The sequence below is a fragment of the Salvelinus fontinalis genome, chromosome 30 (assembly GCF_029448725.1).
Source record: "Salvelinus fontinalis isolate EN_2023a chromosome 30, ASM2944872v1, whole genome shotgun sequence".
Lineage (NCBI taxonomy): Eukaryota > Metazoa > Chordata > Actinopteri > Salmoniformes > Salmonidae > Salvelinus > Salvelinus fontinalis.
The window spans coordinates 11,725,378-11,740,367 of NC_074694.1; the positions used below are offsets into that span (position 1 = coordinate 11,725,378).

The following is a 14,990-nucleotide window of genomic DNA, read 5'->3' on the forward strand; positions in this document are numbered from 1 at the left end:
TTGTAGATCGCTCTGGATTAGAGCATCTGCTAAATGACTCAAATGTAAATGAATAACATATAGTCTTATATGATTCCCCTCATTATAGCTAAGCAGTTATTTTTACTGTCCCATGTAGTTGCACAATACATTTACAATGTATTTTTAGTACATTTTTTAACACTTAAGCGTTTCACTGTTGTATTTGGGCGCATGTCACAAATAACATTTAATTTGAAACAGCATCCGAATCCACGCAATACATTCACTAACCAATGTACGCAGACGTATTGCTTATCAACAGGAAAAAAAAATCATAAACTGCTATTTGCTGCCATCTAGTGGTTGTTAATAACAACACGCTGGTCAAACAGTACCTTTAAAAAAATACACTGTATTGTTCCAGAATAACAACATGGTACATTTCGTATAGACACGCCACAGGTCTGTCAATATGATACAACTGGAAAATGGTCTCCACGGTCATTGTCAAGAGTGTCACTGTCTCAGAGAGACTTACAGTAATACTTTACACTATACATAAGTGCTTATCTTTTATATGTAGGCCCTCCATTTCAGATAAATAGCTAATGCTCTACGAGATGACAGTAATATATTAGAACACAATATCATGATATTACAGTTCTAGACAGATAACCCAGTATCATGATATGACATGCCAGTAATATATTACAGATCCAGACAGATAACCCAGTATCATGATATGACATGCCAGTAATATATTACAGATCCAGACAGATAACAACCCAGTATCATGATATGACATGCCAGTAATATATTACAGATCCAGACAGATAACCCAGTATCATGATATGACATGCCAGTAATATATTACAGATCCAGACAGATAACCCAGTATCATGATATGATATGCCAGTAATATATTACAGATCCAGACAGATAACCCAGTATCATGATATGATATGCCAGTAATATATTACAGATCCAGACAGATAACCCAGTATCATGATATGATATGCCAGTAATATATTACAGATCCAGACAGATAACCCAGTATCATGATATGATATGCCAGTAATATATTACAGATCCGGACAGATAACAACCCAGTATCATGATATGATATGCCAGTAATATATTACAGATGCAGACAGATAACCCAGTATCATATGATATTCCAGTAATATATTACAGATCCAGACTGATAACCCAATAACATGATATGCCAGTAAAATATTTTAGCTAACAACCCAATATCACACTTGATAGTGAAACCTACCCAATATGATACCATAATACTCACTGGATAGATAGCTAGGACATCAGGCTCTGTCAGGTTGTTTTTGACTTAATTCATAGTCATTTCTAGGCATGTGACAATAACATCAGTGTTGTCTGGTGTTAGTCTGGGATACAGAGTTAAGTTAGTAAGCCCACTGACAAAACAATTAGCCCTTTCCCCCAATGACACTGAGCTAATTCCCAAGCCAACACTACTGGCGCATTAGATTAGTTAAACTGTTGCACAGCGAGGAAGAATATAGAATTTACATGAAATGGAGGCTTTAGCAAATAGGTCAGTACTATTGTAAGGATTTTGGTCCCCAATCAACAAGTTGAAACCAAAGCCAAAGTCATATCCATTATTGACAGTTGGGCAGCAATCAAGACATTCTTAACTAAGACTAGGCAAGATTCTGAAAACCATCCCAACGGTAATGATTTTGAAAGACAGTCTGCATGTCTATTCCTCCCGAAGAGAATGTGCTCTGTGGTCAGATAGTAGGCCTGAGCCACAAAAGGTTGAAAAGAAAGAAAGAAAGAAGAAAAGAGACACATGCATTAATTTGTCTGTTAATTACATAATTTGTCCGTTAACAGAAGATTTTTTTTAAAACATACCCGTCATGGGACTTAGGCAATAGGCACAATATTATGTAAATCAAACCACTAATTTCTTGATTATGTGTCTAAATAGGCCCTAAACATGAACAAAAAAAATAGGAGAGAACCTGCAGGTAATGATGTGAAAAATAAAGTCCATGACCATAGTTGGAGTGATGGGGTGGTTGAATCCACAAGAGGATTGTAAAGCAGTATTGGGGCTCACAAGGCCAAGGCTTAGCAGGGCACCAGGAAGTTCAGTCTTGGAGGTGAGGGACTGGAAGAGATGGTGAAGATAATCTTTCTGTGGTTGTGGTTTTGTGTGTGTGTGTGGAGGGGAGGGGCATGTGACCCCTATGAGGGGGATATAGTGGCCGGCGTACCAAGACCCACAGAGTCACCTGGCAAACAGACAGGCCCCTAGACAGCCATCATCCCTCTTTCCTGCTTCTTCCTTGGCCTCTCCCTCTCTGAAATGAAGAAAACCAGACGGACTCTGAATGACACTTAGGGCTCATGTAATGTCTATTTCCACTGCTGGAGTCTTTAACCTATATCTGAATTCATTTTCTCAAAAGACACAAATATTTGTAATTCAGTATGACTCGACATCTGAGGAGACCTACCATGACCTGGCTCTGGTTCTTCATCAGCTGCCTCTGGGACGTCTGGCAGGGACTCGTCAGGTACCTCTGGTAGGCCAAGCTCTCCCTAAAACACACAAAAACAGACAGAAGTAAAGAAAAAACAAGACTCAAAAGGGATCGTCTCTCATCTATCGCTGTTAGGCGGGGAGAAGTCAGGTAAGGAACCAGAGAAGTTAAACTATCCAGATTGACACAGTCCCTTGCTTTGAGAAATGTCTGTAGACTCGGATAAGGCGTCTAAACCGTTGAACACAATGGGTGATTTGAGGCTAGTCAGTCACTGTGATAAAATCCCTACTTGTGTTCAACGGTTAGACGCCATAGGAGAAACTGTATATACCAATTATATGTTAGGAGTCTACAGCCATGCCTCAGGTCAACAGAGTTACATGATAATAGTTGCTGGCCATCCAGTGTTGTTGAGTAACAGACTGACCTGAGTGATGGCCTCCAGTTCAGCCAGTACAGCATCTTCATCCTCCTGTGTCAGGGAACCTGCCAGCATCTCATCTATTTCCTGGACAGAGATAAAAAGGTACAAATAAATATGAACAAAATATAGTAATTTCAATAAGATATCAATGCTTCTGTAAAAATAAACTGTGGGGACCTTACCCTCTGGTATTCAATGCCTTCTTGGGTCTCATCCATAATTCTCTCCACATCCTCGATGGACATCGCCTGATATGAAATAATAAACAGTAAGTACAGGAAAGCCAATGTTTTATTCACTGCATATCCATGCGGAATGCTATATTATTTGAATTGCAGATGCACTGAAGGTAAGCAACCTATTTATCTTACTAATTGGCTTATGGAAAAGACAGACATATACAGTATGCTACTTATCAGGTCATAGGGAAGTTGCATAGAGGTCAAACATAGCTCTGATACCCTCACATAGAGTACCTCATGCAATGACTTCAGGCAGTCGTTTCCAACTTTAAGGCCTTCAACGACCTTCATCTCAATCTGGGCAAACTCAATGTCTTGACACTAAAGAAAACAATAAGATCAGAAGGCATTAGTTAAGTACAGGGGTGTATTTACTAGAAACCAAACAGAAGCAAATGGAACAAAACGTGGAGGAACTTAAATGTGTCCAATAGAAACTCTTGTTTGTTGCAAAGTGTTTTCCGTTTGAAGCAAAACATTTTGCTACGGTGGAAAACATTTTTTGCAACAGTGTCCGACTAACGAATAGAGATATTTTCTCTCTCGTCTATTTTCTCTCTCGTTTATCAAACGTCTCTTCTGAGTGATGCGTTGGGACTGTAAGTTTTTTAACAGTTAGTGAGTGATGACCATGAAAACACAAAAGACTGGCGGTTATAGCTATGATCAACACGCATATTATTCTCCTGGCTTTATCTAGCTCTATTTGTTATATTTCACCTTGCCTCGCTGGCTTGCTAGGTAATCAACCCTCTGATGCAGGACAGGAGGATGGTTAATAATAATGGTTGGAACAGAGCGAATGCGTATCAAACACGTGTTTGATACCATGTCACTTATTTCTGCTCCAAGCATTACCACGAACCCGTCCTCCCCAATTAAGATGCTATCAATCTCCTGTGCTCTGATGACAGCTGTAATTATGTAGACGATAACAATCTGATTACGTGTTTGTTAAGTTACAAGAGCTGCATTTGAAGTTGCATGTGATCGTATGCACTGCTAGTGGTGCTTTTAAGACAACTGGGAACTCTGGGGGAGAAAAAAAACGAGGTCAAATCATGATGTCAGTGATCTTCAAGTCGGAAAGATGGAGCTCTAGAAAGATCCCTGAATTCCAATTTGAATGACCGTTCAAAATTATTCTCCCAGTCGGAGTTCCCGAGTTCTCATCTGTCTTGAACGCACTGAAGCCGGAGATCCCAGTTATTTTGAACGCGGCATACGTAAACAACACGGTTTCTGATGAGGAACTGCACGTGCAACTTTTCATGACGCGGACAGGAAATGAGTCCTCACGAGTACCATTTTCTACTATTCCCGGTGGTGCGAGTGAGTGAATGGTTGACAAATGTCAGGTATTTACCATTCGCTCCAGGTTGCTTATCTGGTTTTCTGTCTTGTCCAGGAGCTGGTCTTGGTATCTCTTCTTCTTGAGCAAGAGGAGGGCCTTCCTGTTTGAAAACAAAAATAGAAATGTGAGAATATTCAATACAATGACAACCAATATAATGTCCTAATTTCGTAATTATATGTATTATATACAGTCTGTGCACATGACAGCTTTCAATCTCAAGTGCTTTAAAGTGACAACCTTAACTTTAGGCAGATCAGGATCACACAATATATAGCATTTCTGGTGAGAAGCAAGTCCTTACTCTTTCTTGCCATCTTTCAGCAGCTGCTTGGCTAGATTCCTCTCCTTCTCCAGCTGCAGGGTGATTCTCTTCTGATACAGCTTTAACTTATCTCTCTGCTGTTTCAATTGCTGTAATTGAGAACACATACATTTTAATGCAATTCTTGGAAGACCACTTGTTTCAACACTAAATCGCTTCAGTTCGCCGTCTAGCTTTCCAGTAAAGAACAGTGTGTTATGTATGGGTTGTCAGACTGCCCAATTCCGCCCTCCTAGCTAACTTACTTTGCTGACCTAACATTAGGCCTAACGTATACATTATCAAATGTTGTTAACTAGTTATAGTATGTTAGAAGGCTGACTTGTTAGCTAGTTGGCTAACGTTAGCTAACTACAGTAGCTAGGCTACTTACCAAAACTGCCCTGTCCTGCTCTGTGACTCGCGTGCGTCTCTTTCTGGCGAAAATGTTTCCCATTTTGATTCAGCATCCCCGCCACTCTGTGCAGCTATTGGATTGACTTGTAAACAAGTCTATTTCTCAGAAGAACATTGCGTACATTCAATAGTTTGTGGATCGGTTGTCTTAACTAAACATCTGATGACTTTGCTTGCTAGCTAGTTTACTTCGGTTACCACACCCACAATGTCCATATTGTTCTATATCGTTAATATTCATGATTATTATTTGTGTTGCTTTTTGGTGTTAATTTAAGGTCAGGGTTAGCAGTGTGGTTAAAGTTGGGTTTAAAATCACATTTTAAGAATATAAATTGTAGAAATAGGCGGGGTTTCTGACTTTGTGGCTGAGGTAACTACTGATGACCGTTTACTTAGCTAGCTAGCCAGCTAATGCAATAACAGAAAAACACACCCCTAACCAGGAAGTACGGCATTCAGATAGGAACAATTCAGGTGTCACAATGACAAAAACGATTTAAAAAAACGCAGTCCTTCATAGGAATGAATGGAATCGACAGTATTTCATTTAAACGTTTCAAGGACAAAAGTACATATATTTAGTTGTTGTGGTGGGGACAGTAGCATTAGTAATCTTACAAAAATGTACTAAGGATTATTTTATTATGTTTAGCTCACATAATATAATTTAAAAGTATGCATTAATAAGGTTTCTGTAATAGAATAAATGTGGTAAAAACAAATGTAGACATTAATAAATTAATTTATATAGCTTCCAGAATGTTTTACAATACTCACATCTACTACTATGATAGATAGTACTCCCTTATTTCTGATTATCAAAACCTGTTATAAAATGACAATAATGCCTTGCTAGTTGACTTACTCTTCCACTTTCGAAGCACTGAAGCGTTCTGCCCTGTTCTGAAAGAACTCCCTGGGTTTACCGTCATGTTGTTCCTGGATGTTTGATCATGACGTGTCGTTTTATTAATTTGTTCGTTATGAGAGACTCATTACTAAGCACTTCCCCACACAAAACACATTGTGGGCGCTCCTCATTATTTCTGAAAGTTTGTAAGAAAGAGACAAAAAATCATCACTGTATTTGCGTTTCATGAGTACAATTCATTATGGCGAGTGGGAATAACAAGTCAGTGGGTTGAACGACAGCGCTGCAGCGTGTGGGTCGCGGAGTGACCTTCAAGAAAACTGCAGAAAAAAGATCAGATAAACCGCGAAGGACACGGACATCTCCCTCTACATCTCCCACAGCTGCCAAACTGAGAAGGGACCGCTGCTAAGCAGGGAGCGCTCTGAACCGAGTTCGCAGTTGCACTTTGCCAAATCAATTCCAATAATTAATGAAATAATTATAAATTTACGTCGCGACCCACTATTAACAGGTCCCATAATTTAAGAAACGCTGTGGTAGACTACAACTTGTTCAGAATGAGTCTGAGGTAATCAGGTAATTTTCATGTCAATGTCTGGAGGTCAGTCAGAATTGGTGTGGAGGGAGTCTGTAGTGGTTTTACTACAAGTCACTGTGTCTTCCACTATTGTAGTGGCGATAGGTATGAAGAAGTCTATTTCATAGCCATGTTATCCACGGAGGAGCTAACCTCACGACAGAAGTACTCTAAACACTGAACCAGTCGTACGCAGTGTTATCATGGTTCATGACTTCTAATAACTTTCCTCCTGAATGGAGGGTTCTATTTATTAGTGGCATGTGTGTTGACTATAAGGAGAGTGTTCTGGAGATTCCCTTACAGGTGTTGCAATCTGAGTGACTACTAACTCCTCTGTCGCTATTATCAATAGCAATTTGACTGGTGAGGTCTCTAATCCTCTTACTGATTGTTGCCGGACTGACTGTGGTATTGTTACTCAAGGGGACCAGTTGTCCTGACGATTTATTCTGAAATGTTATCCTACAGGAACACATGAATTAGAGCACTTCACTAGTTGCATTGCAGTGGCTACTACACATGGCAAGATATGATTATTGTTGCCATTTGTTTAGAAGATGGAAAAGTCCACTGGACTTCCTTTACGACCAGTGTGGTACACCTGATATCTCAAATGTGTTCTGAGTTATCCGGTTCTCTACTCTCTGTTCTCATGGGGAAGTGTATAACTAGATTTGTTTCCTGCTCTGGCGGCCTCGCACGGTGTTGCACGTGGTCTCGACCCCCCCACCCCCTTTGTCTCGGGACCCCCCCCCACCACAGATACCCCTCATGGATGACTGTGTTGCAGCTAGCGTTAGGGGAAGAAAGTGTGGTCAGTGGAGAAGACACTGACCTGTGACCATACATGGTTGGATTTCCAATCCATCAGTGGGAGTAACCGATCCATGAAGTCAGCTCCGAGTATCAGAGGTTCAGATTCGAGGCTGGTAACATACACGGGGTGAACGAGCGATACGTCCTGGAAGTGTAGTTTCAGCATGACTCTCAATGTGAGAGGCGAGGTAGTCTGAGTGAAACCTCGAAGTGTAGTGTCACATCGTTCCACTTTTAACCAACGTTTATTTGGCTTCAAAGCCCTTTTGAGATCATTGAACAATGTTTGAGAGAAGAGTGATATTGTCGCGCTTGAATCAATTAGCGCATGTCAAGTTAAGCAGTCCTCCAGGAACCTAGCGAACAGGTCGATTGTAGCAGTAGTCATTTCAATGGCGAAGTTGGTTCATCTAGGTTAATATGGGAACTTTTAAAATGTCTAATTTACTTGGAAGAAAGATACCTGAAAAGGAAAAGGAATGTTCGACAATTTAACTTATTGAATGAGACGATGATATCCAATCAATTGAGATTGGCTGGATTATCATAAGTGTAAACCATAGTTCAAATGTTAGTGTACATTCATGATCAGGTTCACTTATCCCTAAGGCCGAAGCCACATGGGATTCCCGCTGGAGGCGGGACTTCATTTAGTACTGGGTAGTGCTGAATGAGCTTTGCAAAAGTACAATTTACTGATTTAATCAATGTTAATGATAAATCAAACCTGGATAGGCTATTTGGGAATTAAACCCAAACCTGAGAGCGTTGCTTTATATAGGTTAATATGGAAAAGTTTAAAGTATCTCATTTTATTGGAAGAACCTGAAAAGGTATATTCAACAATAAACTTATTAAATTGGATGAGACAATTATCCAGTCAATTGAGTTGAATAAGCAATACACAAATTGGCTTAATTATTTATTAAATACCTAAACAATCACACAGAATTACACACATATATATATATATACACACACACGATAGATCACACATCGATTACTAATCATGTCATGATAAGCCTGTAAGCACAACCCCCACCTGTGGACGTCGGGCCCTCATACCACCCTCATGGAGTCTGTTTCTGACCGTTTGAGCAGACATGCACATTTCTGGCCTGCTGGAGGTCATTTTGCAGGGCTTTGGCAGTGCACCTCCCTGCACAAAGGCAGAGGTAGCGGTCCTGCTGCTGGGTTGTTGCCCTCCTACGGCCTCCTCCACATCTCCTGATGTACTGGCCTGTCTCCTGGTAGCGCCTCCATGCTCTGGACACTACGCTGACAGACACAGCAAACCTTTTTGCCACAGCTCGCATTGATGTGCCATCCTGGATGAACTGCACTACCTGAGCCACTTGTGTGGGTTGTAGACTCCGTCTCATGCTACCACTAGAGTGAAAGCACCGCCAGCATTCAAAAGTGACCAAAACATCAGCCAGGAAGCATAGGAACTGAGAAGTGGTCTGTGGTCACCACCTGCAGAACCATTCCTTTTTTGGGGGTGTCTTACTAATTGCCTATAATTTCCACCTTTTGTCTATTCCATTTGCACAACAGCATGTTAAATTTATTGTCAATCAGTGTTGCTTCCTAAGTGGACAGTTTGATTTCACAGAAGTGTGATTGACTTGGAGTTACATTGTGTTGTTTAAGTGTTCCCTTTATTTTTTTGAGCAGTGTACATTAGAACCAGTCAGAGACACATCAGAATTCGGAATAGACTTCTTTAAGATTCAGTAATAATCAGACTAATGCCATAATCAGTTCATTTTTTAAATATTAGCACACTCATTCACAATTTAGAGCCTAACGGTTTGCAGAATGGCTTCTGTCATAAAGTTCAAAGCATCAGCACTGTTCTGGGAAATGTTTGATTCAATACACAGACGCTTAGGCTAAACATTATTTACACAAAAATTGAGGGTTGTGTATTTTGCAATTCAATAGCCTATGTTTTAAACTTTTGCTCTTAGGCATAGACCTATCCATTGCATTTATTTAGAACATGCATTAGGCTAACTTAACACACACATGTTGTCGTCTGGACATTTGCCCATCAAATACGGCTGCGGCTATTGATATGTGGTGGGTAGCCTGGTAGTCAGAGCATGGGCCAGTAACCGGTAGGTTGCTAGATCAAATCCCAGAGCTGACAAGGTAAAAATCTGTCCTTCTGCTTCTGAACAAGGCAGTTATCCCACTGTTCCTAGGCTGTCATTGTAAATAAGAATTTGTTCTTAACTGACTTGCCTAGTTAAATAAGATTAAATAAATAAGACTCCTGAACACACAAACCCTATAAAAAGGTGTGTAGTAAAAAAAAATATTTAGTCGTTATTTAACCAGGTAGGCCAGTTGAGAACAAGTTCTCATTTACAACTGCGACCTGGACAAGATAAAGCAAAGCAGTGTGACAAAAACAACAACACAGTTACATATAGGATAGACAAACTTACAGTCAATATCACAATAGAAACATCTATATACAGTGTGTGCAAATGTAGTAAGATTAAGGCAATAAATGGGCCTTTGTGGCGAAATAATTACAATTTAGCATAAACACTGGAGTGATAGATATGCAAGTAGAGATACTGGGGTGAAAAAGGGCAAAAATAATAACAATATGGGGATGAGGTAGTTGGGTGGGCTATTTACAGATGGGCTTTGTACAGGTGCAATGATCGGTAAGCTGCTCTGACAGCTGATGCTTATAGTTAGTGAGTCTCCAGCTTCAGTGACTTTTGCAGTTCGATCCAGTCATTGGCAGCAGAGAACTGGAAGGAAAGGCGGCCAAATAGGTGTTGGCTTTGGGGATGACCAGTGAAATGTACCTGCTGGAGCCGTGCTACGGGTGGGTGTTGCTGTGGTGACCAGTGAGCTGAGATAAGGCGGGGCTTTACCTAGCAAAGACTTATAGATGACCTGGAGCCAGTGGGTTTGGCGACGGATATGTAGCGAGGGCCAGCCAACAAGAGCATACAGGTCGCAGTGGTGGGTAGTATATGGAGCATTAGTGACAAACGGATGGCACTGTGATAAACTGCATCCAATTTGCTGAGTAGAGTGTTGGAAGCTATTTTGTAAATGTCATCGCTGAAGTCAAGGATCGGTAGGATAGTCAGTTTTACGAGAGTATGTTTGGCAGCATGAGGGAAGGAGGCTTTGTTGCGAAATAGGAAGCCAATTCTAGATTTAATTTTGGATTGGAGATGCTTAATGTGAGTCTGGAAGGAGAGTTTACAGTCTAATCAGTTTACATATTCTAAGTCAGAACCATCCAGAGTAGTGATGCTAGTCAGCGGGCGGGTGCAGGCAGCGATCGGTTGAAGAGCATGCATTTAGTTTTACTAACATTTAAGAGCAGTTGGAGGCCACGGAGGGAGTGGTGTATGGCATTGAAGCTCGTTTGGAAGTTTGTTAACACAGTTTCCAAAGAAGGGCCAGATGTATACAGAATGGTGTCGTCTGCGTAGAGGTGGATCAGAGAATCACCAGCAGCAAGAGCGACATCATTAATATATACAGAGAAAAGAGTCGGCCCAAGAATTGAACCTTGTGGAACCCCCATAGAGACTGCCAAAGGTCCGGACAACAGGCCCTCCGATTTGACACACTGAACTCTATCAGAAAAGTAGTTGGTGAACCAGGCGATGCAGTGATTTGAGAAACCAAGGCTATTGAGTCTGCCAATAAGAATGTGGCGATTGACAGAGTCGAAAGCCTTGGCGAGGTCGATGAAGATGGCTGCACACTACTGTCTTTTATTGATGGCGGTTATATCGTTTAGGACCTTGAGCGTGGCTGAGGTGCACCCATGACCAGCTCGGAAACCAGATTGCATAGTGGAGAAGGTACGGTGGGATTCGAAATGGTCGGTGGTCTGTTTGTTAACTTGGCTTTCGAAGACTTTAGGAAGGCAGGGCAGGATGGATATAGGTCTCATAGTTTGGGTCTAGAGTGTCTCCCCCTTTGAAGAGGGGGATGACCGCGGCAGCTTTCCAATCTTTAGGGATCTCAGACGATACGAAAGAGAGGTTGAACAGGCTGGTAATAGGTGTTGCAACAATTGCGGTGGATAATTTTAGAAAGAGATTGTCCAGATTGTCTAGCCCAGCTGATTTGTAGGGGTCCATATTTTGCAGCTCTTTCAGAACATCAGTTATCTGGATTTGGGTGAAGGAAAAGCGGAGGGGGGGGGGGGGGCTTGCGGAGGGTGCTGCGGGGATTGCAGAGATGTTTTCCGGGGTAAGGGTACCCAGGTTGAAAGCATGGCCGGACGTAGAAAAGTGCCTATTGAAATTCTCGATTATCGTAGATGTATCGGTGGTGACAGTGTTTCCTAGCCTCAGTGCAGCGAGCAGCTGGGAGGAGGTTCACTTATTCTGCATGGATTTTACAGTGTTCCAAAACATTTTGGAATTAGTGCTACAGGATGCATATTTCTGTTTGAAAAAGCTAGCCTTTGTTTTCCTAACTGAATATGTATATTGGTTCCTGACTTCCCTGAAAAGTTGAATATCGCGGGGGATATTCAATGTTAATACAGTACGCCACAGGATGTTTTTGTGCTGGTCAAGGGCAGTCAAGTCAGGAGTGACTAGTAATAGCCTAGTTTAACTTTTAGTTTTTGGAAGAAAAAAATCTCACTTATATGAAAGATTATGTTTCCAAGCGATGCGTGTTAAAGTTCAGACCGAGTGTCGGGGCTCTTAACAAAGGCGTTAAAGCTAGTTTTACAACGGGTGGGTCTAATCAGCCGAAGAACAACATCCCAACCGTGAAGAACGGGGGTGGCAGTATCATGTTGTGGGGGGTGCTTTGCTGCAGGAGGGACTGGTGCACTTCACAAAATAGATGGCATCATGAGGCAAGAAAATGTATGTGGATATATTGAAGCAACATCTCAAGACAGCAGTCAGGGACTTAAAGCTTGGTCGCACATGGGTCTTCCAAATGGACAATGACCCCAAGCATACTTCCAAAGTTGTGGCAAAATGGTTTAAGGACAGCAAAGTCAAGGTATTGGAGTGGCCATCACAATGCCCTGACCTCAATCCTATAGAAAATCTGTGGGCAGAACTGAAAAAGTGTGTGCAAGCAAGGAGCCCTACAAATCTGACTCAGTTCCACCAGCTCTGTCAGGAGGAATGGGCCAAAATTCACCTAACTTATTGTGGGAAGCAGTGGAAGTCTACTCGAAACGTTTGACCCAAGTTAAACAATTTAAAGGCAATGCTACTAAATACTAATTGAGTGTATTTAAACTTCTCACCCACTGGGAATGTGATGAAATAAATAAAAGCTGAAATAAATAATTCTCTCTACTATTATTCTGACATTTCACATTTTTAAAATAAAGTGGTGATCCTAACTGACCTAAGACAGTGAATTTTTACTATAGTTAAATGTCAATAATTGTGAAAACTGAGTTTAAATGTATTTGGCTAAGGTGTATGCTATCTTCCGACTTCAACTGTAGATAGCAAATGTTTGTTGCAAACAATTTGTTTGGGAGTAGAAACAGAAGAAAGTAGTTAACAGGCAGGCACATTGTCACAAGGCCTAGGCCTATTTGACCCCAAGAAGAAGTCATTCAGCGATAGGTTTTGCCATAGAAAAGAATTGTGTGTTTCTGTTTAGATACATTGCTTGACAGTGGTTACACGCAATTATAAAGCCCAGCGGTTACATGTTGCCAATTTGAATATACATTTTGGCCACCCTCTTCCCTTCTTACGCCTGGCTTGTGAAGAAGTTGCTAGGGTCTCAACGCATGCTCCAAGCAGATTCGTTGTATTGCCTCCCGTCGGCAAATCTTACAAATTGAACATCGTTTCCAATTTTAATAATAGACTTTCGATGGTAGCTAAACTGTTACGCCAACATCGTTCTCCTTTTTGGTGACATCACAATGGCGTTGCAGATGAGATTTCTTTAGGAATGAATGGGACAAACCAGGAAGTGGTCTGTATAACGCTTGCATTTCGTTCCTGTGAAGAACGAATGAAGTAACAGAGTTTTGAAACGTGTCTCTTAATTTGCATCGGGGGACTGTAATGTGTGTTTGTGTTGCATCAGTGCTATTGAGTTTAGTTTTTCCTTTAACCACGACTGTGAATAGCAGAGAACTGGAAGGGAACGGTTTTCTTCCATTGGTAATACACTCTGGTTTCTCTTCAGATCGCATAAATCTTTCACCTTGGTAGTCCCAGTTCCAGCCCCAGCACCAACCCTGGACACAGCACCGACCAACCACAACTGCCACCTTCATTCAGCAGCTGCCAGCTCAGAACCCACCCCTCCCCAAACACAAATACACCGTCAACCACTCCACCAGACCAACCATTGACTGAGTGACTAACAATAAAAAATAAAATAAAGTGTTTTTGTTTTATTTTAACCTTTTATTTAACTAGGCAAGTCAGTTAAGAACACATTCTTATTTTCATTGACGGCCTAGCAACAGTTGACGGACTGAAGATGGTTACATGTTATTTGATCGAATGCATGCGTTTTTGATTTGATTATTTTATTTGATTAACTTAAGTTGGATTATTTCTTGTTTGAGTTGTTTATTACTTTGAAGTTTGTACCTCATTTGATTTTAAATGTCAACATGTAATAAATCTTTGACCTTTTACTAAAGATTTCCGTAGAGAGGAACATTATGAGTTTCAACTAAATGGTCTCACGGCTGGGCTTCCTACACTTGTTAATAGTGAACTCTCTAGAGCAGAGAATTTAATTAACCTGGGTGGTCTATCTATTTGGATAACTTTCAGTTGCAGCAGTTATGTTGGGAGAAAAATATTGAGGGGTCAGAGTTTTGTGTTAGTTCAAATCTGGGCAATTTCATGTCATGTGGTTTGAAAAAGTGGGGTAGGTGGCAAATTATATCTAATTGTAGGCCACACTGTAAAACCTATCCTGTTGTTTTTACAATATACAGGCTGCTAGTTGCCTGTACGTTACCGTAAAATAAAGTACAGTATGTTACTGTAAGAGATTTTACAGTATCCAGGAGTTTTACCTTTTTTGCTGTTGTTTTTACTGTAACTTACAGGAAACTGGCTGCCTGTAAGTTAAAGTAAAAGTACAGTGCATTACTGTATTATTAATACAGTAATTGTAATGAATGAATTAAATTAATTGATGGGAGATGGGGTTTATATTTTACAGTATTTAACTGTAATTGTATGGGATTGGTGTAAGCAGGTTGGCTGCTAGGTCATATTTACATATTCCAACATATCAATATACGCCAGTTGGAAGCCTTTGTGTCAGAGTCGTGTGTATAGGTGGCAGGGAAGTCAGGCGCAGGAGAGTCAAATGGAGTGTAAGTTTTTTTAATAGAAGTCCACTAAACATACTCCAAACACTAAATGTACATAAAAAACAAAAGTGGGTACGAGGACCCGTCGCACACCTATACAGACATATATATATACAACACTGACATAAAAACAATCTCTGAC

At 40.8% G+C, this 14,990-nt stretch overlaps 1 protein-coding gene across 1 annotated transcript; it reads right to left on the reverse strand.

Annotated features, from left to right (window-relative positions):
- Window positions 1–353: 353 nt before the first annotated feature.
- On the reverse strand, window positions 354–5,661 carry LOC129828639 (charged multivesicular body protein 6-like). Its single transcript, XM_055889734.1, has 8 exons — window positions 5,220–5,661; window positions 4,826–4,935; window positions 4,534–4,621; window positions 3,402–3,488; window positions 3,108–3,173; window positions 2,929–3,009; window positions 2,472–2,556; window positions 354–2,315 (listed from the first exon to the last, which is right to left on the reverse strand). The coding sequence occupies exons 1-8, from the start codon at window positions 5,280–5,282 to the stop codon at window positions 2,266–2,268; spliced, it is 630 nt and encodes a 209-aa protein (XP_055745709.1). The 5' UTR covers window positions 5,283–5,661; the 3' UTR covers window positions 354–2,265.
- Window positions 5,662–14,990: the final 9,329 nt, after the last annotated feature.

What these genes read in the sequence shown, in the direction of transcription:
- LOC129828639 (XM_055889734.1), bottom strand. Translation starts at nt 5,282, where the DNA reads ATGGGAAACATTTTCGCCAGAAAGAGACGCACGCGAGTCACAGAGCAG. An exon ending in TAAGCAACCTGGAGCGAATG is followed by an intron (nt 3,489 to 4,533) that starts GTAAATACCTGA and finishes TGTTTTCTTTAG; the next exon opens with TGTCAAGACATTGAGTTTGC. An exon ending in AACTGGAGGCCATCACTCAG is followed by an intron (nt 2,557 to 2,928) that starts GTCAGTCTGTTA and finishes TGTGTGTTTTAG; the next exon opens with GGAGAGCTTGGCCTACCAGA.